The sequence below is a fragment of the Callithrix jacchus genome, chromosome 4, assembly GCF_049354715.1.
Source record: "Callithrix jacchus isolate 240 chromosome 4, calJac240_pri, whole genome shotgun sequence".
NCBI lineage: Eukaryota > Metazoa > Chordata > Mammalia > Primates > Cebidae > Callithrix > Callithrix jacchus.
The window spans coordinates 24,261,074-24,287,655 of NC_133505.1; the positions used below are offsets into that span (position 1 = coordinate 24,261,074).

Sequence of the window (26,582 nt, forward strand, 5' to 3'; positions counted from 1 at the left end):
TAAATAATAGAAATTTAAATAACTACTTCATGTTTGCTTAGTACTTTACCAATTATTTTCACATACATTGTTCTGTTACACTATCATAGAAAGCTATAAAATAGATGATACAATATTAATAGGACAATACAATCTCTCTAACTCAGGACAATTAGGTCAAAGGCCAGTTCCGATCATAAAATAATGTCATGGTGGGGTTTTGTTAACTTTTATTGTATAGAATGCTTCAAATGGCACTGCTGAGCTTAATTCTATCTCAATCAGTGCTGAGTGTCCACTCTACGCCTGCAGCTGGTTTGGTGCTGGGGATCCCAGCAGTGAGCAGGACCCAGTTCCTGTCCTGGTCTGAGTGAAAGGGTTATCGTGCAAGGGGTTTTTGGAAACAAAAAATTAGGGACATTTAATCCAACTGATTCAGGAAAGACTTGAGAAGTCATGGACCTCAGATAAAGAAAGCTGGGCAGAAGTTTTCAGGCAGTGGGAACAAGACCAAAGTCACAAGGTGTGAAGCAGCCAGGTATGTTTAGGATCCTACAGGCTCAGAATGCCCGGTGACTGGGGACAAAGCTGCCCGAGGCCAGCAGTGGCCAGGAGGTGGAGGACCTTGGGTGCCTTGATGGGGAACATGGAATAGTTTGCAAACGATTCACTGCCAGAGGTTTTTAGGAGTATTTATTTTAGTGAATGGATAAAAATGACAAGTAATTAGCATATGCCTAAATATTCATTTGAATCCATGAAGTGCTAAGGAGTGCAGAATTTGTTTTAAATATTTTAGATAGTCTCCCTGCTCTTATTTACAAAAGTAATTTGCACTATAAAGAAGAAGCTTGCTGAACTGAGAACACTTGTGCCTCGTCTCAGAAAGTCAGAATTTTTATTAACTGAACCAGTGAATTTTCACTGTATTTGTGAAATGCTTCATTTTCCTCTTCTGTTTATTATCATCCATTGCACAACACAGATACAAAGGTGGTATTTCTTTTTGTCGTTTGCCTTTTTGCTTAAAGGAAAATTTAAAACAATGTAAGTGCAAATAAAACAAAACAAACAAGCAATGCCCTCTTTCTATAGAGTTATAAGCAAAAACACAAAAAAAGAAAGATCATAGAAAAGCTAGCTGCAGCATTCACTCATTCATACATTCATCCACACAACAGCTGGCTCTTACCACCTACCATCATCCAGCGCTGTGCAGAGCTGGACACATGCACAGCCCTGCCTTCCCATGCAGCCGGGGAGAGAAGCAGAAGGCAGCCTTCACTGTGCTGGGTGAGAATTGCTCTAGCACAGGGTGCACAGGTGCTGCCAGGCACAGAGAAGGGCTCCCAGCTGAGAATCGGCGGTTGGGGAAGGCGTCCTGGAGGAAGTTAGTGATGGGCTCACTAAGCCCAAAGGACACACAAGAATTGTCAGATGAAGCTGGGGAAAGAGATCCCCAAGAAAAGGCAGCAAGGCAGGGATTGTGGTGTGAACTCTTCTATTTGGAAGAAGTCCTGACCAGACAGAGTGGTGAACAAAAGGTGTACCCACAGGCAGCGAGGGGCAGCAGGAAGCCAGCTGTCTACATGACAGATGTGTCGTGGAAACCCTGGAGCTGAGCACAGCTGCCGTTAGCTGTCAGCATGGAGGTGACAGTGACAGCCAACTCAGGAATGGGACAGAATCAGATGCCACGAGAGGAAAGACCAAAACTCCACGAAAGAGGAGTCAGGGGCTTGGCTGGGGGTGGATACCGAATTAAAACAAAATGTGTGCATACTGCATGAGGAAGACTTCTGAGGTGCAGGTGTTTAGAGTTTAGCAAAGAGGCAAGCCTGGGGATCTGGTTCCACTGGAAGAATCCCTAAATCCGCATAGATGGTTGTGAGAGACAACTCATCCTGCTTCTGGGCTGGAGTTTGACCCCAAGTGGATAATTAGTTTCTTAATCAAAGGTGGCACACACATTTCAAACTGGAACTTTGGAAATGACTGAGTAGAGTGTCGTTTTGAGAAAAACACCAATACTGCATCTGAATATAGTGGGATAGAGGGATTGATTGCCACTGTTGGCCACTGGCTTGCAGTGAGGGCTCGTTGTGCCCGTGGCTTGGTGCTTACCACTCTGATTCTCACCATTAAATCTCTCACAATTTCCCTGCTCCACAAATGCTGAGTGTAGACACCAAAATATGGAAATGAGTAGAATCACATGAAACAAATCATTACTAGATTTAGGAATTAACTATTTTAATGAATTAAATCATGGAAAGATCATTTTTCACTTCAACTTATTAAAGGTTATTATTAATTTTATAACTTTTCTCAAAATATCCAATTAAGAAACAATAAGACTTTGAAAACCAGAATTCCAAAGACTTCTTCTGTGGCAATATATCTTCTTTGATTAAGGTGTCTTGATCCCATTCCCTCTCTGCTCCATCAGTCACTCCCAGGGTCACTGGTATTGCCATCTCTCCTTCTCTATTTTCTCCTTCCAATCAGCATTCAGGCAAGCTCAAATGTCTGCTGTGTCAAAAAAAAAATTTACAAAACTCTTTCTCACCACTCTTTCTTCCTCCTCGCCTCCTTGCCGTCCTGGAGTGCTGCCTAGGCTTGCGTCCTGCTGTGTTCCTTCTCCACTCCCACAGCACTCTGTCCTGATTTCTGCTACCAGCACACCCTTGAAGTTGTTCTCAAGGTTGCCAAGACCACCCAGTTGTCACAGGGAAGAAACGTTTTGCAGACTTCAGCTTACTCGACCTTCCTACACTTCCTGGTGCTGTTGCTCACTCCCTTTCCTTGCAATTTTCTCTTCTTTTTGTTTCTACAATGTTACTTTCTCCTGGTTCCATCCCCAGCTACCTGACGCTCTCTTCCTCTTTCTGTGACTCTAAGCTTTTCACCTTTCTTCACCGCCTTCAAATGCCACTTAATTCTAGGCATCTATCCTTGGGCTTCATTCCCACCCACTTTATGTTCTTCTCATGTAGCTGGTGTTAATGTTCATGTATATACTGATCACCTCGTGTCTGTCTCCACCCGGACTTTACCTAAATGTCCTCGAGGAACCTGACACGGGAACTTCCCAAATATCACCTCTCCCTCCCTCCTTCACCTCAGGTCTGTTTCTCTTACTCCCCCTACTCTGGTGAAGAGAGCCACCATCCACAAATTCAGCTACTTAGTAATGAGTCAAGCATTTAGACATCCTCTAAATGTCCCCTCTGAAATCATTCTCAAATGCATACCCTCCCCTCCAGCTAGGTAGCCTAAAAATGAAACATTATCTGATGTGTAAAACTCTTAATATAGTGCCTGACACATAATAAGTGTCCAATAAAAGTTTCTCCTATTGCTATTAAATTTATTATTCCTGCCATGATACATCTATTAGTTCGGCTATGATTAGTTTTCTCCTGGAAAAATACTTGCTCTAGCTTCCTAATTCCACCGTACCTCCTCAGGCCCTCCCTCCCTCAGTATAGCTCCTGCCTTGCTGCTAAAGTAATATCTGAAATATAAACCTGAGCCTGCTCCAGCACTACGTAAAAGCCTTCCTCTCTCTCTGTGGCCTCCAGGGCATCCAATCCTAACTCACAAAGCCTCTTGCTAAGTGTTTTTTTGGCACCTGGTCGATGCACCTCCTGAGCATGCCCCACAGGTATTGTATGCAGAGGCTAGGTACCTGCTGGCAGTTCCTCCAACTAGCCAACACCTCACCTACCTCCCTGGCTTTGCCCTCACTCCCAAAACCTCCGAAAAGCCTCCCTTGCCCCACCATGTCCCCAGGCACTGCAGGCCAACCTCTGTCCCAGCATCTGTGGTGAGCACATCTGTGCTGCGATTGTTCGTCACTTGTTCCTTCTGCACCTGGGAGGGAAAGACTGTGTCTCCGCTCTATGCCTAGTGCCTAGCACGGTGTTTGGAACACTATGGGGTCTCCAAAGCATGAGATGATTTGAATGAATGGTTACCGAGGAGGCACTCACTCAGCTGGGCTGAGAATATAAAATGTCCTATACTGGACTATTCAGTTGAACATAAAATGTCCTAAACTGGACTATTTAGTACCTATTATGAAGAGGAAAGTTTTGTCTTTGGCTGAAAGCAATGTGCTTCTCCAAACCTCAATCCTTCAGATCCTCTGTGCCAGGCTAGCTTTCAGGGCTTGGGGATGCAAAAGTGGACAAGTCATACCACGTCTCTGTTCTCACGGAGCTTGTGTTCCAGCAGGGAAGATCATGTCTCACAATAACTAGTACTGTGACAAGGAAGAGGAAATAAAGCCAGCTATGTGTTAGGGAGAGCCAAGAGGACTAGGGTTTGGGGTCACATTACACAAGGTAAGAGGGGGAGCACAGGGGAGGTGACAGTGGAGCTAAAGCCGGAACAATGAGAAGATGCTTCGACCAACATAAAAAGACTCTTGCTATATCCTACTTAATGGAAAGATATTTTTGACTTTGCACTCAGAAGCTGCAGAAGAATCTCAGAAAATATAATCTGGTTTTAGATAAATCTCTCCTAGCACTAAAATGTTGCCCGTGGCCCTGAATTATGTAAGACTCCAGAGCACGGAGCAGAACTGCAGAGAAACAGGAATTATTCTGCCAGTCTCTGGGAAAGCCCTGTTTTCTCCTCTCTGAGCCTGCGCTTCCTGGAACAGCCCCAGCCTGTCTCTGCCTGGCAGTCCCTGCTCACAAAGGCCGGCACTTCCCCAGAAGGAAGCTCCAGGTTCCTCCATCCATGGCAGGCTGTGAAGGTGCTCATAGCTGGCCTCATTCTTCTCCCATTCCCCTCACCTTGGCCAGCTCAGCTCCTCTCTGAGATGTTCCTGCTGCTAGAATTTGCCTCCTGCATTTTGCCTCAGTGCTAATTGGCCCCCATCCAAAGTGATCATCAGTAATGCTCTCTTTCTCATGGATCCATAGGCCAGATGATTTCTGCTAAAATATTTCTCTGTGCTTCCCTTGTCCTCACCCCTCCTTCCCTTTTTGTTATCTCTAGTGCTCTAGCTGATGCTTGTCCTAGACCAACTGTTCCTGGCACATTCTTGCAGTCTTGACAATCAGGGAAATCATTAATACACACACATATACACAAACGCGTACAAATACACATTCACATTTGTATGCAATGCCTTCTGGCATTTTATCTGTCTTTGCAGAGTAGCTTCCATTTATTATGTAGCTAGTACCTCTAATTCACCTAACGAAACCTAGGACGTAGACACCCATATTTTACAAACAAGGAAAGTGACGGTGATAATAGTGCCTGTCTTGTAGAGCTGCTAGGAGGATTAAATGACACAATGCACAGTAAGCACTTCTCCCAGTGCCTGGCACACATCTAGCACTTATTATGATTCATTGACCTCTCAGTCATCAGTGAATTTCGTTATTAACTGGATCAAGTAGAAGACAATACCTTCAAATTAGCATAATTATAAAAGCTAGCATTCTTATTTTAACGTGATTTTTTTCACTAGCCATTCTCAAGCCTAGTTCTTACAAGCCAAGGAATCTGCCTCCTTCTTTTCATCTCTATCCTTAGGGATGCATGAAGATAAACCCAAAGGTATTTAGGATGGAAAAGAGGATGGCGACCACCAACCGTCCCTCACATCTGACAAGCCCTGTTTCCAAAGCCAAGCATTTTGTCCAAGGCTCTGTAAGGACCATCCTCCCAGCTCCTCAGTGTCTGAGGCACAAGCTCCCTCTGAGGCCTGCCTTGTGTCTGTATTTTCTGCCTCCTCACCTGGACAAAGCTATGTTTTTCTTCTTCCAGAGCTCACCTTCGTCTTCCTTCATCTCTGACACAGCCACTTTGGAAACTCTGCACAAAACATTTTCCTAAAAAACAGCACATACACCTCAAACTTCATTAGAACTTTGGTGCACCACCGCATGTCAACAGATGTCCCTCACAAGACTGCACTCAGGGTCAGATGAGTTCGGGAGGCCTTGTGTGAAGAAAAGCAAAGATGTGCCTTTGCTCCTGGGCTTCACTTAGAATCTCTAATCCCCTAATGAAGGTGGAGAACATCCCCAGGAGACGCTGGACCACTAGTGCCCCTCCATGGGATCTGACCTGAGCACCTGGGGTAGAGTTGGCTTTTTAATGTCTTACCAGAGCCCAGTGTCCATGGGGACTGGGGGATGCAACGTTTGGTAAAAAGTGATTTCTACCTTCTGCCATGGCATGGGCATTGGGGGCAATGGCAACTGAGGAAAGTAGGGAAGAATGAAGCAGGAGCCCTCCAGGGTCAGCTCAGCAAAGAGCAAGTGGAACAGGCCCAAGAGGAAGGAGAGATAAGGAAGACAGGTCTTACTGGAGGGGATTTACAAATCAGAGGGAAAAGTTACATATCAGGAGATAGAATGGCAAGAGGCAATAATTTCTAATTATTAGAGGTCCCCAAATTCTAGCCACATGGCTAGGACTAAGGAAGGCAAGCAAACCAACACCACAGTTTAAGAAGAGACAGACATGGTGAATTTTATCTACCAACCCCTAAAACAGTGCCTCCGGAGAAACCCCTTTCTAAGTAGGTCCCAACACTGTCACCTGCTAACTCACAGCCTAGGCTGTTCACTGACTCTCTGGGAATCTGACTTCGCAGAATGTATAACATAGGAATCATGAGAGTACCTGCTTCCTGGGGAGGTCTGAAGCTTGTATTATAGAAACACCCCAACAAGTGCAGTATACAGTGCATCCTTTAATGTGACTTTCTCTCTGGTGGATTGTATTTTTCCCTGTCATTATCTCTGGATCTCCCCCAGGTCAAAAAGAAGAGAGACTGGCCCTAGAAACTGCCCTGATGTACGGAGTTAAAAAGCCCTTCAACACAGAAGGTCTCATCAAATCGAGGTCCAATGTTGACATGGACTTTGAAGTGGAAAATGCCGTGCTGGGACAAGACTTGAAACTTACCATCACCTTTCAGAACAAAAGCCACAGGCGTTACACCACCACAGCTTATCTCTCAGCCAACATTATCTTCTACACCGGGGTCTCAAAGGCAGAATTCAAGAAGGAGACGTTCAGTTTGATGCTGGAGCCCTTGTCCGGTAAGCTAACAGCAGTGTGGTTCTCTCTTAGACTTGCTGTCTGGTCCCTGTCTTGCTACGTGTTCATGCCCATTATAGCTTAATGTCAAAGTTAAAGTTCTCCCCAAGACCTCAGAAGTGTGAGCCTCACAGGGAGAACTCACTTATTCTGCAAAAGCCTCCACTTTCTTCTCCTCTTCCTCCTTCTCCTCCTCCTGCTTCTCCTCCTCCTGCTTCTCCTCCTCCTCCTTCTCCTCCTCCTCCTTCTTCTCCTCCTCCTTCTCCTCCTTTTCCTCCTGCTTCTCCTCCTCCTCCTGCTCCTCCTCCTCCTCCTTCTCCTCCTCCTCCTCCTTCTCCTCCTCCTCCTCCTTCTCCTCCTCTTCCTCCTTCTCCTCCTCCTTCTCCTCCTCCTCCTTCTCCTCCTCCTCCTTCTCCTCCTCCTCCTCCTCTTCCTCTTCCTGCTTCTCCTCCTTCTCCTCCTCCTCCCTCTTCTCCTTCTCCTTCTCCTTTTCATTCTCCTTCTTCTTCTTCTTGAGATGGAATCATGCTCTGACACCCAGGCTGGTCCCTCTGCCTCCTGGGTTCAATTAATTCTCCTGCTTCAGACTCCCAAGTAGCTGGGATTACAGGCACATGCCACCATGCCCAGCTAATTTTTGTATTTTTTGTAGAGACGGGGTTTCACTATGTTGGCCAGGCTGATCTCAAACTCCTGACCTCAGGTAATCTGCCCACTTCGGCCTCCCAAAGTGCTGGAATTACAGGCATGAGCCACCACACCCAGCCCAAAAGCCTTCACTTTCATCTTCACATCTCATACACAGAAGTGAACACTGAAATTTTAAAAGCCTAGAGCTCCATGAATTGTGAGAAGTAAAGATGATTTTTGTAGAAAAGAATAGTCAGTATAAGGGACTGAGGAAGACAACAGTCATCCAGATTGTTTAAGACAGGCAGCCACATTTGATTTCAGAGAGTTTTGCAAATAGAGAACTCTGGGTGTAAGCAATGACTATGTCACCTACCTCTGTGTCTCCTGTGCAGGGTACTTAAGCACTCTGATCACTGTCTCCTCGTCTGCAAGGGGGAACAATACCATGTGCACCACAGGGCCTTTGATTCATTTCCTAACACTTTATTTAGTGCTTGCAAGTACAGGTTCCATTTTATGCTGGAGACACAGCAATGCCTATCCTTAGTGAATTTCTGATCTCAGGGGGAACCATACATAAGCAAACAAACACGTGAATCTATAGTATAGTCATATGGGTAATAGAAAAACGTAAAGCAGGTTAAGGAGAACAGGGAATTCTTGTGGAGGTGCTCAGAAAACAACACCTCTCTAATAGGAGACATTTACCAGAGACCTGAGTGAAGGTCAAAAGTGAGCATTCCAGCCAGAAGAAACTGTACGTGCAAGGGCCCTGGGGCCAGAGCATGTCTGATGTGTTCAATGGGCAGCAAGTAGCCAGAATCAGGATCAAAGGTGGCAAGAGGGCAGTGCTGGGTACAGGGCATATAAAGAATTGTCAGCCTTTATGAGGCCTTTGGTTTTTATTTTGAGTAGAGGAGCCTTTAGAGAGGTCTGAGCAGAAATGTGGCATAATCTAATTTAGGTTTTGATAAGATCACTGGCTGCTCTATTGAGAAGAGATTAAAGATGAAGCAGGGCTGAAGCCTAGGATGCTTCTGCAATCACTCCACTGAGAGGTGCTAATAATAGTGATGGAAGCAGCAAGAACTAGCCCGATCTGAGCATGTGCTGAAGGTCGAGCTCACCTGATTGGCTGATAGATTGGACATGTGGTGTGAGAGAAGGAAGGTGTGGAGGAAACCAAATGAGTGATACGTGTGAAGTGTTTGGCACATGGTAGACTCTCAGTAAATGGTGACTTCCAACATGTTTGCATTTGGGGAAACTGAAGCTAGAAAGATGAGTAGATGTGTTCAAGACCCAACACAGCAATGAGAGGCAATCTGTGTGCTCAATGAGGTAATAGATAATAGCAGTGACAGAGAGCCAGTTCAGTGTAAACTTGGCCCCAACTGGGCCAGTTCCCTTCCTTGTGCCCCCATTACCTGGAGTCCAGCAGAGATTCTTAGACAAAGAACCAAATGCCAGCCCTTTTCCCACCTCACCAGAGTCCTGTCTCATAATCTCCTTCCCCTTCCCTCTCTAATCCAATTAAAGAATGAGCTTGTATGGGTGAGTAGAATGATACCATTCTCTCGGTCACTGATCTAGGGACAGCTGACTGAACCTACGCCTGAGTCAATAGGAACACATCTCCCACTCACTTGGCCAGCCCCAGCTTGTCCTGAATAACTTGAAGGGAACTGGAGACTCTTTGTTCCTTTGCCCTGCGAGCAGGTGGCATTCACTGCATGCAATAAATTGAAAATTGAAATCTAAAATAAATTGTGGTATATTGCAAAAAGCCACATAAATTTAGGCCTTGATCAAGCATTCTTAGACACCTCTGTTGCAAAGAAAGTTTTCCAAGTAGAATGGGAGGCATACTTTCCAGATTGATGATTAAAGGGAATGCGTGTGCTAGAATCAGCTTGGGAGATCTGAATAACTTAAACCTCTCAGTACCTTCAAAGGTGCTATCATTTCCACTTGGCTATATTTAGTTTTCTTTGCTTTTTGGAAAAGAGATGAGGCAGCTCCAGTCTGTGTCTCCCTTGGCTTTCCCCAGATACCGTAAATGATATTGGCAGCATCCCAGCCCCACCACTCACAGAGTGAAAATCTATTCCTCCTTCTCTTGCCACGTTTAATAAACTTTATCTAGAACAATTTCTTGTGCAGTGGCAAAACACAGCACTTACATAACATACTATTTCAGAAGCACTGTTCTCTTGGGCTCTGAAGCACAGCCTGGTTTCTTTGGTGCCGTGGTTTAGGGAGTGTTCTACCTCAGAGAAGAAAGGGGTCCTGATACTGAGCTTATAAAGGTAGCAAGAGCCTCTGTAAAGCAGTCATATTCCAGTAGCCAAAATAAATCCAGTGGTCAAACACAGTCCTCTAGAAATAGTCACAGGAAGCTGGTTTTTTAAATTATTGTTAGAGGAAGCTGGAGGCAAAATCCATGTTCTTCGAGGCCTTCCACTTTGCCACTTCCTCCATCCTGTCTGGAGACATGACAAACTGACTGTTTGTGCTCATCTGAGGCCGTCAGCAATACAGGGCCAGAACCTCACTCATCTGGACAATTAGTTGCAAGGGAGCCATGGAGGAAGCAAGGTCCAGGTCTAGGTCCAAAAAGGCAACAGGAGTGGGTCATTCCAGAAAGCACGACCTGGGGGCCAAGGTCAAGGCAATACCTGGGGGCCAAGGTCAAGGCAAGGTCATAGCTTTAAAGAGCCAGATCTAAATGGAATAGCACTGCCCCAAGCCAACAAAGCTAGCTCTTTAATACTTGACTAAAATAGACCAATACATTCTAATAATCCACCTGCCCTAGTGCAGCAACATTGACATTGTGGGCTGGATACTTTGGTGTGGTACTATCCTGTGCGTCATGGGCTATTTAGCAGCATTTTTGGCCCCTATCCACCAGATCCCAGTAGTAACCTACCTCCACCCCGGTTGTGACAATCAAAAAGGTCTCCAGACATTGCAATATGTACCCTGGGGGTGACAGTGCCCCCTATTAACAACTACTAGTTTAGGATGACCAACCTTTTGAGTTTTCCAGGGATTGATGGGGTTCCCAGAAGGCAGGCCATTCAATTTAAAACCCAGGCAGTCCTCAGTCCACCCTACTTCTGCACTAACTTACCCCTTCTGCTGGTAGAACCTCTGTCTCTCAGAGCATCTCACACTTGAATAGGCATTGTCTGGAATCTTATTCAAAGCAGTTCCTGACTTCAGTGGTGCAGTGAGGAGTCAGAGAACCTGCCTGTGTAACAAGCTCCAGATGATGGTGGTGCTGCTGGTCTTCAGACCATAGGAGGAACGACAAGGACCTAGCCTGGAAAGCCATCCCTCCCACTGGAACCCAGGCTTTCTGCAGAGCTGATTCTGCAGGGATGCCCCTGGTTGTCAGAGTGGGCCTTCTCAACCCTGGCTGCACATCAGAGTCAGCCGCAGGGCTTTTAAAAATACAGATGTCTGGATCCTCCAAGGCTCTGATTTAATTGGCCTGGAATGAAATCCAGCATAGCAGGTTTCTAAAGGTCCCCAGGTGATTGTGATATGGACCCAAGACTGAGAAGTCTTCAGTCAGAAGGCTTGGAAGCAGGCACAGCATTACATATCTGTAAAGAAACTTCCAAATAGAAGTACTGCCAAGGCAGAGGCCTTCCAAGACTCTTGGTCTTCGAGGCCCAGGGCAAATTGCTGCAGATCCAGCGCAGGTGTGTGAGTTCCTCCCACAGATGATGGGCATGGCTCAGTGAACCCACATCTTTGAGCAGTGGGGAGTGAGGGGCCCTGCCCTCTGCTCTGGTGTGTGCACATCCACAGACACTCCACCCTCCTACAAAACTGCTGTTCAGTACAGCAGGCTAACATGAATTACCCTCTGCACTCAGACTGTTGGCCATGAAGCTGTTTTCTTCAATAACTTTCACAGGAAGGAGAAGTCTTCGGCAAAAGCCAGACATTGAGAAGGAAAGCAGTACAGACATTCAGTTCTGTGAAGGTTCATAGAGTCTGTTCCCTGTGGCTGGGGATGGAGGAATGAGTCACCCAGCCATCTGCTGGGTCTGCCAGCTGTCAGCACATGCAGGCATCTGGCTCCAACCAGGTAGCAGCGGGTACACACCTGGGCTCAGTGTACAGAAAAACTGCCCATTGCTCTCTAGAATCCTGGACTGTGGGAAACGGGAGTTGAGAGAAAGTAAACCAGAGCCATGAGATAGAACTCACCATTTTTAGCCCAGATGGTAACTGGAGGAAAGTCAGGGCCCCTCCCCATCCTCCAAATGCTATTCTCATTGGCTTGTCCCCAGGACCTAGAAATCTGACATCAGTGACTGGTTTCCATTGAGAAAACAATTGTTTGGGACAGAGGTCTTCTAAATCACAAACAGAGGTTTGAAGATAGTTGAATGCCTGTGGTAGAAACTGGTTTCAACAGCTTCTTTCTCAAATAGAAAAATTATGATATCAGATTAGAGAGAAAATGTGGAATGCTGTAGAAACAACGTTTAGGGAGTTGACAGTTTTGTCTTAGTGTGGCCCATGGTCTAGGTGAGACACTTCTTATTCGACAAGGGGATTGTGTGTGAAATTGTGGCCTTGGATTTCACGTTCCATTTGCACCCCACATGTTCCGTTTGGGGATTATCGCAGCCCAAATCAAAGCCACTGTTAAAAACCCTTTGTGTTTCTTTGCCATGAAAATTACATCTTTTCCATGTCATTTCTTTTACCACAGCAAAAGAACTGTTTGGTAAGTTTGCCACATTTTCTCCAGTAAGAATTCAGTGAATATTAAATTTCCAGCACATTCTTTACCAAAGAAGCAGGACAGCTCATCCCCAGCTGACTCCTTGTTCCACTTGCCCCTTACCTTGCTGTGCTCCTGGTGGCTTCTAGGCTGATGTGGGAAGGATGGGGAAACTTGGGGAAAAGTAAAGCAGACCCTGTCTCAAGTCTCCATGCCAGGTCTGTGTGTGTTTCCTCCTTCCAGTCAAGAAAGAGGAGGTGCAGATCCGAGCCGGCGAGTACCTGGGTCAGCTGCTGGAGCAGGCGTCCCTGCACTTCTTTGTCACAGCTCGCGTCAATGAGACCAAAGATGTTCTTGTCAAGCAGAAGTCCATCGTGCTAATAATCCCTGAGGTCATCATCAAGGTCAGTCTTGGCATCTCAACTTAGAAAAGAGAGAAAGTCACCCAGCCTTAGTGTTCACATGTGCATGTGTGTGCTTGTACATGTGTGTGTGCATGCGTGAATGAATGTGGATATGTGTGCTTGTATGTGTGTGCATGCATGTATGTGTGTGTGAATGAACATCCTGCTTAAGAAAAAAAAAAACCAGTGCTAGGATCCTCCTGCTCTTTGAAAGAAGTAAACTGCCCTATATATAGAACATACATGTAACACTTTTCTCTCCTCTCCAGATTTAAATATATAGATGTGGCTACAGATATAAATATAAGCTGTGGGTATAAACACACTTGTGGAGGAAGATGAAGACGTGTAATGGCTACAGATACTTAGAATTTTCAGTGTCTCAAGAATAAAGTGGGTCAGGCATGCCGTAAGAGATAGATGGACTGCCTGCAACACTTTGGACAGTATTTTGTTCATGGAGGTATAATTGTGGACAGTAGGTTGTACAGATCAAAATATGTGTATTTTGTATGTGTGTGTACTTTGCAACCACAAGCCAGATGAAGAAATGAAGGACTTTCAACACCCCAGAAAGTTCCCTCGTGCCTTTTCCAGCCAATAACCCCCTGGGCCATCACCAAGATAATAATTTTTCTGATTTCTATCACCATAGGTTTATTTTTCCTGTTTGACCAGTAGTTTTCATGGTGTCTCTCCAGTGATTACCAGAAATCTCTGCCCAAATGGCTCAAGAGACTTGGCAGAGGAAGGTCGGGGGTGGATGAGAGTTGGAGACAAATGTGGAAGCCCATGTGCTCTTACTTCTCAGACCCACAGCTGTAACTTCTGGGGGCATCTATGGCTGCATCCATCAGACACCTTCCTGCTCTGGAAGCAGGAAACCAGGCCTCCAGCAGAGATACTGAGAAGTGACATCTCATGCAGCCCTTATCCAGGGCTTAGAGCCCTTGTCTAGTATCTGGAGAACAATCTTCTTGAAGTGATTAAGAGTGATTAGCACAGATTCTGCTAAACTACATTGCTCTAAAGTGGTAGATAAATCAAAGTTTTATAAAGCCGATCATATTTTAATGGTCCTAGAGGTGGCCAGGGTGAGGGCAGGCCTTGCTTCTCATGAATCCTTTGCTGAGAGTCATCTGGAAAGCGAATCACTGCTGTGTAGCATTCAGAATGGCAGTGTTCCTTGGGTACTTACTGGGCTCCAGACACTGTTCTTAAAGCATTTTATGTCGCTGCATTTTCAACCACCAACAATCCCACAGGTAAACAGTACTAGCATCACTTTACAGATGAGAAAACTGAAGCACAGGAAGGTTCTGTAGCTCCTCCAAGGCCATACAGCCAGCAAACGGTGGAGCTGGGCTCCCAACTCCAGCAGGCTGGATGCATAGGCAGGGCTGAGAACCAGCTCCTTCAGCTGTTCCTATGGTCTGGTCCTATGTGACTGACATAGTGAGCTACCCCAAGGCAAGTTTCACCCAAACTCACAGGCATGTAGTGCCCATCAGGGAGAACAGCAGGCCCTTCTTTTCTACGAAGGCCTGCATTGTCATGTCTTTTTGGTTCCTTTGCCCCTGTCGTGGCCCACAGGCCCACCATGGCATTATCTGCACAGGACGCCTGAAAAGAAAGAATGAAAATGAGGATGAGCAGGGTTGGCAGGCAACGTCAGAAACAAGTTCAAAATGGAGGAGTGGGAATTGAGATACCACCATCCATGAGAATGTGAAGTCAATAGCATAAGGTACAGGATGCCATAACCCAGAAGCTGTCCTTCACAGCTGGCTCTTCCTACAGACATGTGGCAGCCCCTGCTGCGGGCCTGTCCCAGCTGCTCGGGGGAAGCAGCGTTTGCTACCTTTGTGGGCCATTGAGTAGGTTTCACTTACGAGCTCAACCCGGAACCTTCCCTACCAGCAGCAAGGGCTGCATGCTTACCTAATTATGAAGTGATGGCCTGCCCCTGCAAAGGTCTCAGGAGAGAGCCTTCCCAAGCTGTGAAGTGCTCAAACCACAGCAGAAAATAGAGTTTAATTGCACCACTGATAATAAACTTGATGTACGAAGGAAACTTTCATCTTTTAGGCAGTATTAATTTGAAGGATTATTTGTTAGTTATCTTCTGGGTTTACTTAAAGAACAGCTTAATTCCCCAGGGGCGGAATCAGAATACCTTATTCCACAAGTTAGCAGGCATAGGCATGGAGAGAGTACTTTAAATGGAGAGTTATTTTGTGTTTCCTTCCACAAAGAAACCAGAGGTGCCGTTCCTGGAGGAAACTTATGTAGAGGTAGGGACATTTGCTGGGGAAGAGACTATGAGAGAGACGGAAATTCTGGCTTGTATCCATGCCAACTTTGTTCAAAAAGGTGGAATGAGAGATCATCCCATAAACTGTTCCTTAACCATTAGCCCCATTAACTCCAAGGGTAACCTAAATCCAAATGGGGTAGAAGTGCTCCTGAGTAAAGGACTTACACCTAGGGACCACCCAGGAGCCATGAATGAGAGACTGGGTGAGAGGCCCTGGAAGCAGAAGCTCTGTCTGTGGACTGGGGACCTGGGATGACACCCAGCCTCCTGGAGATGTGAAATGCAAAGCCATAGCAGGGGAGGGGAGGAGGGAGAGGAGGAGAGGGAGAGGAGAGAGGAGCAGAGGGAAGAGGAGAGAACAGAGGAGAAAATGAGAGGAGCAAAAGGAGAAAAAGAGAGGAAAGAAAAGAGGAGGGCAAGGAGGGGAGAGGAGAGAACAGAAGAGAGGAGGAAGGGACAGGAGGAACAAAGGAGAAAGAATGTGGAGAACAGGGAAAAGGGGAGAGGAGAGTAATAAGAAAAATTCAAGTGGAAATATTCCAAAGGAGACCTGGGAAGAGGAATCAGATACATTGTATAAAGCAGAACTCGGTGTAAGTTTGCTTTTTTTTCCTTCCTTCCTTCCTTCCTTCCTTCCTTCCTTCCTTCCTTCCTTCCTTCCTTCCTTCCTTCTTTCCTTTGCATTTTCACTTTAGGTTTGGGGGCACACATGAAGGTTTGTGACATGGCTAAACACGTGTCACAGGTTTGTTATACATTCATTACACGACCAGTTCATTAGTCCAGTTCCCAATAGTTACCTTTTCTGCTTCTCTCCCTCCTCCCACCCTCCCCCACTCAAGTAGACCCCAGTGTCTGTTGTTTCCTTCGGTGTGTTCATAAGTTATTATCATTTGGCTTCCACTTAAAAGTGAGAACATGTGGTATTATGTCTTCTGTTCCTGTGTTAGTTTGTTAAGAATTATAGGCTCCATGCTCCATGAGCTTTTTTTTTTCATATGATTATTGGCCATATATATGTTCATGTCCCTTGCCTACTTTTGAATGTTTTTTCTTTTTTCTTGTAAACATGTTCAAGTTCTTTATAAATGCTGGATACTGGGACATCACTAATCATCAGAGAAATGCAAATCAAAGCCACCATGAGATACCACCTCATAACAGTCAGAATGGCTATAATTAAAAAGTCAAAAAATAACAGGTACTGGTGAAGTTGTGGAGAAAAAGGAACCCTTACACACTGTTGGTGGGAGTGAAATTAGTCGAACCATTGTAGAAAACAGTGTGATGATTCTTGAAAGAGCTAAAAACAGAACTACCATTTGACCCAGCAATCCCATTACTGGGTATAAACCCAAAGGATTATACATCATTGTATCATAAAGTCACATGCACATGTATGCTTATTGCAGCACTATTCACAATAGCAAACACATGGAATGAACCTAAATGCCCATCAGTGGTAGACTGGATACAATGCAGCCACAGCCATAAAGAAAGGATGAGATCATGTCCTTTGCAGGAACATGAATGGAGCCAGAGGCCAATATCTTCGCAAACTAACATAGAAAAAGAAAAGCGAATACTGCATGTTCTCACTGTAAGTGGGAGCTAAAAGATGGGAACACATGGATACACAGAGGGAAAGAGCACACACAGGGACCTATTGGAGGGTGGAGGGTGGGAGGACCGAGAGGGCCAGGAAAAATAACTCATGGGTACTAGGCCTAATACCTTTGTGACAAAACAATCTGTACAACCCCAATGACGTGATTTTACCTATGTAACAAACCTGCACACGTACCCCTGAACTCAAAATAAAAGTAAAAAAAATCTAGGACTTGGAAAGGGAGCTAAATGCAGTAAAAGTACCAAACCACAATGGCCCAGAGGTCCGGAATTACCTAGCACACGTGTCTCTAAATTCTAGGAAAATGCTATACCCTCTTTCAATCTCTTTGAGCCTGGGTGGGCATGCTGCTGACTGAGCCTCAAGGTTGCTGTGGGCAAATGCACCAGGCACAGGGGGGAATTATGTGAGAGACAGAGAGGAGACAACAACCCTTCCTGCTCAGCTCAGTCAAAGGAAGGGTTGGGACCAGCCCCTGGTGATTATGATGACAGCAGCTATGATTTATTAAGCACTACATTATTAAACACCTCTCTTCTCTCATCTTATTTAACCCTCTATACCATCCTACAAGGAGGACGTTACTATAACCCCTGTTTTACAGACTAGAAAACTGACGGGACCAGAGAAGGTAGTGCCTTGTAGCACAGTGGTCAGAGCATGGGCTCTGGAACCAACTATCTGAGTTTGAAGCCAGTTTTCTGAACATCGTAACTGTGTAAGCCTGGACAGATCATTTCACCTCTCTTGGCTTCTGCGTTCTCATCTGTGAGTCAAAGGCCATCGTAACTCACCTTCTGGGGTTCCTGTGAGTATTTGATCAGTCAGTGGATGCCTGAGTCACAGCGCACACCTAGGATATGTTAGTTGGTGCTATTATTGCCATTATTGTTGCTTATTAATAACTTGCCCATGATCAAGTGCCTAGTGAAGGAAGGAAAGGCACTCTGGCCCAGGTCTTCCTGACTCAAAAGTCTGTGCTGGCAGTTGCTAGGCTACAGTAGAACTGTCATAGAAAAAAGAGGTGGTCATTGACTTCACAGAGGGTTTTGTGTTCAAAAGAAAAGAGATCGCACATGCTTGAGTGGTGTGGGACATCAAGAATTAAGGCTATAGGAAGATAGATGGTCCCCAATAAACAGATAACGTTCAACCAGTAGACTTGGATGGAAAGACAACTCCAGATACTAGGAAAAAATGTTAGCAAGGGCTAGCAGGGAGATGGATGACAGTAGGTAGAGCAACGAGAAGTATAGTTTAGCTGGAGTGGAGGCTGGAAGCTGGGATGAGTAAGGATAACCTGGGAAAGATAGGTTGAGGCTATGTTGAAGGGGATCTACAATGAGAGCTTTATCATCGACTCTGTGGACAAAGAGGCTTCAAAGAAGTTTCTAGAGTAGTAATGTAACATGATTGTCAACTCTGCTTTCCCACAAGTTGGAGCTGCTTTTTCTTCCTCCCTGCTCTTCAAAGGTTTTGCCCAAAGCATTGTCTTCTCCAGGCAGTACCCAGCTCAGCCCAGAAACTGAAGTTTCCTACCTAGTTTCCAGCTATTCTTACCTGATTCCCTTTTAGAGCAAATCTGGGCGAATCTGGAACAATATTTTTCTCACCTGTCTGAATCCAAGTCACTGTCAACCAAAGCAGGCCAGTGGCTTCCTGTTCTTGCATCCCAATGGACCCAGTCATTGATTTCACTGGTCCCTGTGGTGATAAAGATGGAGATTGGGCTCAACAGTGCTCCCAATCAACCATTCCCAACACCCACCATATGCGAGTCACAGTGTGGGATCCTCACATGGAAACAGGCAGAAAGAGGCAGTCATTAAACTTTAATGAGCACACGTCTCTTTCCCCATGCTATCAAAATATTTTGACAAGAAAAGAAAATTTTATTACAATCAGACCCAGAATTTTTCTCTGCCTTCCCATGCGTTGCTTGTTCTCTCTCTCTCTCTCTCTCTCTCTCTCACACACACACACACACATACACACACACATACACACACACATATACACACATACACACACATACACACACACACACATACACACACACATACACACACACATATACACACATACACACACATACACACACATACACACACACATACACACACACACACACTCTTCTGAACTTCAGTATTCCCTTTGCAAAATGAATACACTATGATTATACTGCTCCTCCTAAAACACAGCATTGTGGGGATTCACATCTGTAGCAATGTTTGTGAGAATGTGTGGCCCTTGTCCAGATCTAGTAGCTATTGGTAAATGCTCCCTTTCTCCTCCATAGTCTCATCAATGCCTGGTGGTTACTTAGGGCAGAGTGTGTCCCTCGCCAGGTGGCATGGGATCTCTTGAAACTCTGGTCGCCAGGTGTTGAGTGTATGCAGCATTCCCTGTGGAACGGAACCTTCCTCCTGCCAGGAAGAACCATCTTGGGGAGCCTGGTTTAAGGCTTGGGAGAGAAAGGAGGCACTCACATGTTCCTCTAATGACCTCTTCTCAGTACCCCCCATTCTAAAGCAGCTCAGGAGCCAGCACTTCTGTGGTATTATCACGTGGAAAAAGTCCTGCAGCTTTTGCAGAATATCAACAAGCCCCAATAGAACTAATTTTCTCATATGAACTGGGAACACTTTTGCTAGGAGAAAATGTAACCATTTTATGTATGTGATTTTTAAAGTTACGATCATAAGCAAACAGGAATGTCTCCAAATTTTTCAAGAAAAAAAAAAACTTTTAAAATGAGGGTAATTGACTGTTTCCAAGAGTTTTTAGAAGTAAGCATTTGCTCCGTACTTTTTTTGTCCATTAGCAGAAAGACTTTCTAGTATTTATTTATCTCTTTGTTTAGTCATTCTTACATTCATCCGTTCTTCAGATAGTTATTTGGTGTCCACTCTGTAAATAAACTGTAGCAAATGCCTGGAACTTTAAAAACCATTATTAGAGAGGCCGGGCACAGCAGCTTATGCCTGTAATCCCAGCACTTTGAGAGACCAAGGTGGGTGGATCACTTGAGGTCAGGAGTTTGAAACAAACGTGGCCAACATGGCAAAACCCCATTTCTACTAAAAATACAAAAATTAGCCAGGCTATGGTGGCATGTGCCTGCAATCCCAGCTACTCAGGAAGCTGAGGCAGGAGAGTCACTTCAACCTGGAAATCAGAGGCTGCAGTGAGCCAAGATCCTGCCACTGCACTCCAGCCTGGGTGACAGAGCAAGACTCAAAAAACAAAACAAAACATTATCAGAGAAAACTTCAACCATGAGAACATTTTCGTTGCCTTTTTCTGAAATGGGGAGAGGTTGTTACTACTTTCTTTCAACACTGGCCCAGCTGTTTAAGGTGGGCAGTTGCTGTGTTTTAACCTGAGCTAACCAGCACTTACACAGAGAGCCTGGGGTGCTCCTCTTTTAGGGACAGTGTATATGGGGCCTGTGAAAGAGGCTTCACCCATAGAAAATCTACTTCAGCAAGCAGAATAGCTGCCTGACCAGCGCTGACTGGTCAGGCATTGTATAGGTAACACAGGACCCATGGGAAGTGTCACCGTTGACCCCAGAGAGGGGGCAGGGACCTTCCTCTGGGCGGCTTCCCCCTAGCCCAGCATTTACCCCTGTACAGATTATGCCCATTTGGGGGTGGGAAGGAGACAGTGAGGGGACCCAGTCAAGCCCACTCACCAACCACCAAGCCCTGCAGCTTGGCGTGGAGCCGCATCACCTCAGAAAAGTGGGGTTCCTTTTCCACTTTGCACAGTTACGCCCTGGCTCCAGGCCCATGTCCAGATCTCTTTCAACTTGGGACACTAGCCTGTTTTTTCTTAACAACCATCCTAATGCTGTGTTCTAACCAGAGCTTTTCATGAGATGCCCACAATTTTTACCAAGGTTGACAGTACAATCCTCTTCAGTCTCCTACAGCTCACACCCTGGAAACCTACCAGTATGGAGCAAGGAAGGGTGAGCGGCTGTGGTGGCTGTGGCCCCACTCCTCCCACATCCCATTCATAGAACTGTATCCCAGAGGACAAGTTAAAATTGGGGAAACCACTTGAGATGTAATGACAATGTACAGGACAGTGATTGGCTACACTGTGAGACCTAATTATAGTTTCATTTGGTTCTGTAAATATCACAAACTTTTCATCAAGGCAGAAAATGGGAACAAAGGCTATGCGTTTAATTATCCCTGAATACTGACCCTTTTCCCCTCCATGTCCACAACCGAGCACATTCTCTCTCCAGCTTCCTGTGCTTTCTGTGGCTCCATCACACTTCTGTCACCAGGATTCCTCCCTGCCCACCCCCATACCCTTCAGGGGAGGCCGGGGACGGGAACCAGGAGGTGGGCTTCTTCATTTCTTCCCTTTGTGGTTCTCTTTGCTAGTCACTGAGAAACCGAATTCATGTCATTCCCCATAGAAGACCCTATAAGTGAGGAGGTTCTCATGGTCACCCTGGCAACCTGTTCTCACTTTAAACCGCATATTTCATCAATGCTAGTATGTGTCAGATGCTCTGTTGTGTGATATTACATTGAGTCGGCCCACTAACTGCATAACAAGCTGAGGTCCAGAGAGGTCAAGCAACTTGTCTAAGCACTCACTGTGGCAGCCCCTGGTCTTCAGCCCCAGCATCCAGCTTGCTCCCCCTTCAGCTTGGCCTGCCATAGCATCACTGTGTGCATCCCAGTCACCTCAGTTATGTCCCTGACACTTTCAGGAGATTTGTGGAGAAAATCAGAGGTATCTATCTGTGAGACATAAGGGACTCCAAACAAGGAAAGCCTGCTTACCCCAGGGGACTCCAGGAGGAGACACTTTCAGCCCTGCTCTCATAGCTGACTCTCCATCCATCTCTGTGGCTGCTTTCACAGAGGATTGTGGCCATAGGACTAGACCATGGGTGTCCGTAGTCAGCCAGGATAGATGATCCTAGACTATGTCTATGAGTGAGCCCTGCTCATCGAAGATGTTCATTTCCATCTCTCCCTTCAGGACACCTATAGAATAGTGCACATTTTAGAATGAAAATGAGGAGTCACTGGTAACTGTGGAATCTAAAACATAATTTGCTCTGTGCATTTCATGTTTGCTATTTTTTTAATCTTAAAAAGAGAGACACATGAGAATAACCAGTCTCACATTCAAGTCATATAATCCCAGTATGTTTGGGCTACTGGTTCTCTTTTTAAAAATGGCATCTCTGTCATTTTAAAAATAGAACATCCTGGATAGTGATTCCTATTATCATCAAATAATATATATCAAGGCCCCAAGGCTACCTTGTCACATTTTTCTCTGGCACAGAAATCTAATTCCTTCTCTATAGAGTCAAAAAGAAAGAGGCGAGTTATAGATGTTTTCTAATTTTGTTCAGGGTCAACTTACAATCATCATCCTCAACTGATAGTTTAGTGATAACTGAAAAGGTGATTCTGCAAATGATTCTTCAGTGGATTTCAGAAAATAAAGAAGCTATTCCAGCAAAAGAAAAGTTTCTATTTTTCCCTGTCTTCTGTCAGGGATCACAGTGTATGTAGCCTTAAAGATAAATGTTTCAGAGTCAGAACGACATGGATCTATACCCAAGTTCTGCCAGATCCCTAACTCTGCAAGCTTTTTATCTTCTCACTTTCAATTTCATATAAACAGAATGGGACTAATAATCATGTCCAGCCCTGAGACCATTGGGCTGCAGAGAAGACTAAATAGAGTAAGTAAGATGATGAACAGAATGCCTGCGTTACTATGTAAACACTAACTACGTAAATGCAAGTCACGTGTTGTTATTGTTGTCATTAATCAGTCGGGATCATGTGTGGCTGAGCAAAGGCTATGGCCCCAGACTGTCTACATTTGGGTCTCTCCTACCCTACTTACTAATGGTGTGAACTTGAGAAAGTTATTTAACTTCTTTGTGCCTCAGTTTCCTCATAAATAAAATGAAGACTCCTAACATTTACCTAGTGTTGGGAGGATTAAGTGAGTTGATAGAACTTTCTAGGGCAATGGGAACATTCAATCCACTCCATCCAGTACAGTAGCCACCAGTCACATGAGGCTGTTGAGTTCTTGAAATGTGGCTACTGCAACTGAGAAACGGAATTTTTTATATTTCACTTAATTTTAATTAATTTAAATGTAAATAACCACCAGGTGACTAGTGGCTACTATATTAAAAAATATAGACTGAGAACACTTCCTCGTCATCCTAGAACCATTAGCATTAGTTAGTAAATACTCATTTAAGTGTCAGCTAAAAGCAAGGGTAGTGTCTGTGGTAATGAGCAGAGTTTACAAACAAGAAATTGCTTATTATTAACAGTGATTATAAGCCAAGGGGAAGGGAAAAAATTCAGTTTCCAGTAGTATGTGCAATATGTGATTGAAAGAACTTGAAATAAGGGCTGTTAGGTGCACTAATAAATCCTGTGTACCAAATTGCCAACTTCATTTATTGTTACTGTTTCTCAAACTTTTTCCTTCCTTTCAGTTTTGATTTTGAATACAGTTATGTATCTGTGTGTGTGTGTGTGTGTGTGCGTGTGTGTGTGTGTGTGAGAGAGAGAGAGAGAGAAGAGAGAGAGAGAGAAAGAGAGAGATAGAATCTCGCTCTGTGGCCCAGGCTGGAGTGCAGTGGCGCAATCTTGGCTCACTGCAACCTCCGCCACCCGGGTTTAAGCAATTCTACCTCAGCCTCCCGAGTAGCTGGGACTACAGGTGCACGCCACCACACCCAGCTGATTTTTATCTTTTTAGTAGAGATGGGGTTTTACCATATTGGTCAGGCTGGTCTCAAACTCCTGACCTCATGATCCACCACCTTGGCCTCCCAAAGTGCTGGGATTACAGGTGTGAGCCACTGCGCCCAGCCACAGTTATGTATTTTTAAAGCATATGCTTAGTGGAAGATATCTTGTGATTTCTAAAAAAAGTAATTTCTTCCCAAAAAGTGTATATAAGAGAAAGAGAGTATGTAGGTGTTAGTGATTTTCCTGTTTACCAAAGAATCAGAGTCATAAAATAGTGTAAAGGACAGAAATGCACTGTGTCAATATCAGTAAGTGATTCATAACTTGGAAAAGCATCATATTACAGGTTGATTTTTTTAAAACAGAGATATTTTAAATGGAACATTGAGAAAAACTCAAGGCCATCAAGTATATGCAAAAGCATTCGATATCACCAAGTAAGACATATGCTTTATTCTTTTCTCTGGCCCAAGCAATGAATACTCTCTGTAAAGTGAATACACATAAAAGTTACTTCTTGAACTAACCTTCTCTAAATTGCCTGAAGGCTCCCTTTATTTAAGGTTTTATGAGAGCAAGAAAATGAAAAATATGGCTATGCAGATATGGAATTATGTTTTCAGCAATAAAGAAAAGGGATCTTTGCAGATTCCTAAAAGAATGAGATGCAAACAGACATTTTCTCCCCAAGTAGTCATTGTTCTCAGCATTTTTAGGTACCGTAGCATGATGCATAACTGAAATCAACACATAACATGAAAACACTATGTGTTGGCAGCATTTTCCTCAAATGAAGCAAGGAGAGGGAGACACCTCCAGTTACATTTCCCAAGCAGAACACAGTGATGTTGAGCATTGGGCAGCCTTTTAAATTTAGTGGATTTGAGTGTCTGAGGTTCATTATCATCAGTAGTCAGGGACGGAAAGTTCACATTCTCAGTGCAGGAGACAAATGTCGGTAAAGGGACACCAGTCTTTGTTAATTGCAAAAGAAACACACTACAACCAGAGAAGGGCTTCTCCTCCTCTCACCACTCCCCAGGGTTCTCCCCGGTCCCCACTCCAGCTTCAGGGAAACCTGGGCAGAATTGATACACCCATGCCAGCATCTAATTACAGAAGCAATACTGGAAGCTAACTGATTAGGCATGACATATTAAATTACCTGAGAAGATTTAATTCTCTGATCATATTCACACCTGAAGCCTATCTATGAAGGCCCAATGCATGGGCCAGCTTCTCAAACACTAAACATTCCCTATCACTGGAAGGGTGTATTTCACTTTCCACAGCATAGGAGGCTTCATGTAGAGCCAGCCTACTGATATGGAAAGAGTTCCGAATCTAGGTTTCATGGGTCCCTAGAAAGCCATGTATAGACTTTGTAGATCTATAGTTCATCCCCTAAAAATACATCTCTATATTGTATATATCTTGTATTTGTCACTGTGTATGTCTGTCTGGAGGAAGGGTCAGTAGCTACTATCAGATTTACTTTTTAAAGAGCTTATGCCCGTCCTTATATAGCATACCATGGAGAAGACAGATGGCTCCAAAATATTTTTTCCAGAAAGAATAAAGTGATCATAGCAAACACTTTTGCCAATAATGTCTCTGTAGCAGCTCCATCTTCTCCAACGTAGAGAACTTTTGTAAGTGGTATCTTCATTTTGTATTTTTTTAATTCAAAGATTTTTCCTAATACGGGACATTTTTCTTAATGCAGAAAAAAATATATCAAACACCCTTGAGAATTAAATCAAGGACACCATGTAAAGTATTCTGATGTATTTCTAAACCCTTAATATCTGAATTGATTGAGGCAGGGCATCTGGGAAGAAAGTGAAAAATTCAGTTTGTCTTCCACATGTTTTCTCTGTACCAGTTGTCTCCAGCTGGAGGGCAATTTTGTTTCCTTAGGAATATTTGGGAATTGCTGACACTTTTGCTGTTGATGGTTGGCGTGCAGGGCTGCTCTTAGCAGGCAGTGGGCAGAGACCAGGGATGTTGCTAAACATCCTACGTTGCACAGGACAGTCCCGAAACAAAGATGCATCCCGCCCAAAATGTCAGGAGTGCTGAGGTTGAGGAGCCCTGATCTAGAGTGTGACTACTGTTTGTGCCACAGTCTTCAAACCAGGCTCATCCCTCCGCACCCCACTCGCCAGCCAGCCATAAAAGTAACTTCCAGTTCATGTTCCAGTTTGTGATTGTTTAACCAGTCTCCTCCCCATGGGACCTTATTTATTCTTAGTCTTGTTACTGGGTTTCAAATCCAACACTGCTCCCACCGGTTTGAAAATCTCCCTTACTTCCTGTCTGGCATTTTGGACCTCAGTACAAAATGGTTTTGGTTGTTTTACTATGGCTGAGTTGTTGGCTTTTTCCAGCTCCTCTGGCCTCAGAGTAGGACTATATCTTAGAGCCCAAGATCTCCAGTTAGACAGACTTGAACTTGAACCTCAGCTTGGTCGTTTAGCAGCTTCAAATCCACATGCAATGCCTGGCACCAATCCTGCCCCAGAAAAATCTTCTTCTTAAGGGAATAACTATTATTATAGTATGATCAAGCTAATACAAATATAGCTCTCGTGTTGTGAGGCTTATGTGAGAATGTATGTGAATTATGGTTGTCAGCTGGGGCTGATTCTTTGTAATCAACCGGGGTACTTCAAATAAATGAATTACAGGATCTACTCATTACCAGATTGAGAACTATTGGTTAAAGTGCTGGATTCCTTGCCTGGCACAAGATCCATGCTGTCGAGGTGCACCTGCTCTTGTTGCTACCATGACCATTGTCTGCCCCTCTCCTAGTTCCCCTGAACCCAGCTCTCCACCACTGCCCTCCAGGATATGAGGATTTAAATGTAACAAACTTGGGGAATTGGCTGAAAGTTTCATTTATCTTATAGACTTAAGAAATCCCATAGCCATAACTTTAGTCACAAAGCATGGCTTGATGCATAGAGCCATAAGATTGTAGTCTTCTCTTAATTAATATATAATAATAATACATTTG

The 26,582-nt window shown here is 44.6% G+C and overlaps 1 protein-coding gene and 1 long non-coding RNA gene across 3 annotated transcripts in view; one reads left to right on the forward strand and one right to left on the reverse strand.

Moving 5' to 3' along the window:
* Positions 1-26,582, forward strand: part of F13A1 (coagulation factor XIII A chain) — a 163,051-nt gene that overhangs the window by 123,195 nt on the left and 13,274 nt on the right. Inside the window, exons 12-13 of the mRNA XM_017970932.4 lie at positions 6,771-7,058; positions 12,683-12,843. Coding sequence (XP_017826421.4) covers positions 6,771-7,058; positions 12,683-12,843 — 449 coding nt within the window. The remainder of the gene's footprint in view (positions 1-6,770; positions 7,059-12,682; positions 12,844-26,582) is intronic.
* LOC128931709 (uncharacterized) lies at positions 29-21,787 on the reverse strand. 2 transcript variants are annotated; one of them, XR_013534752.1, is made up of 4 exons: positions 17,585-17,759; positions 14,335-14,466; positions 12,563-12,862; positions 29-2,508 (listed from the first exon to the last, which is right to left on the reverse strand). It is a non-coding gene; the product is annotated as an uncharacterized LOC128931709 (long non-coding RNA). The 2 variants fall into 2 exon arrangements; XR_013534751.1 differs by lacking the exons at positions 29-2,508; positions 17,585-17,759 and adding exons at positions 18,404-18,494; positions 21,602-21,787 and having other exon boundaries at positions 12,723-12,862.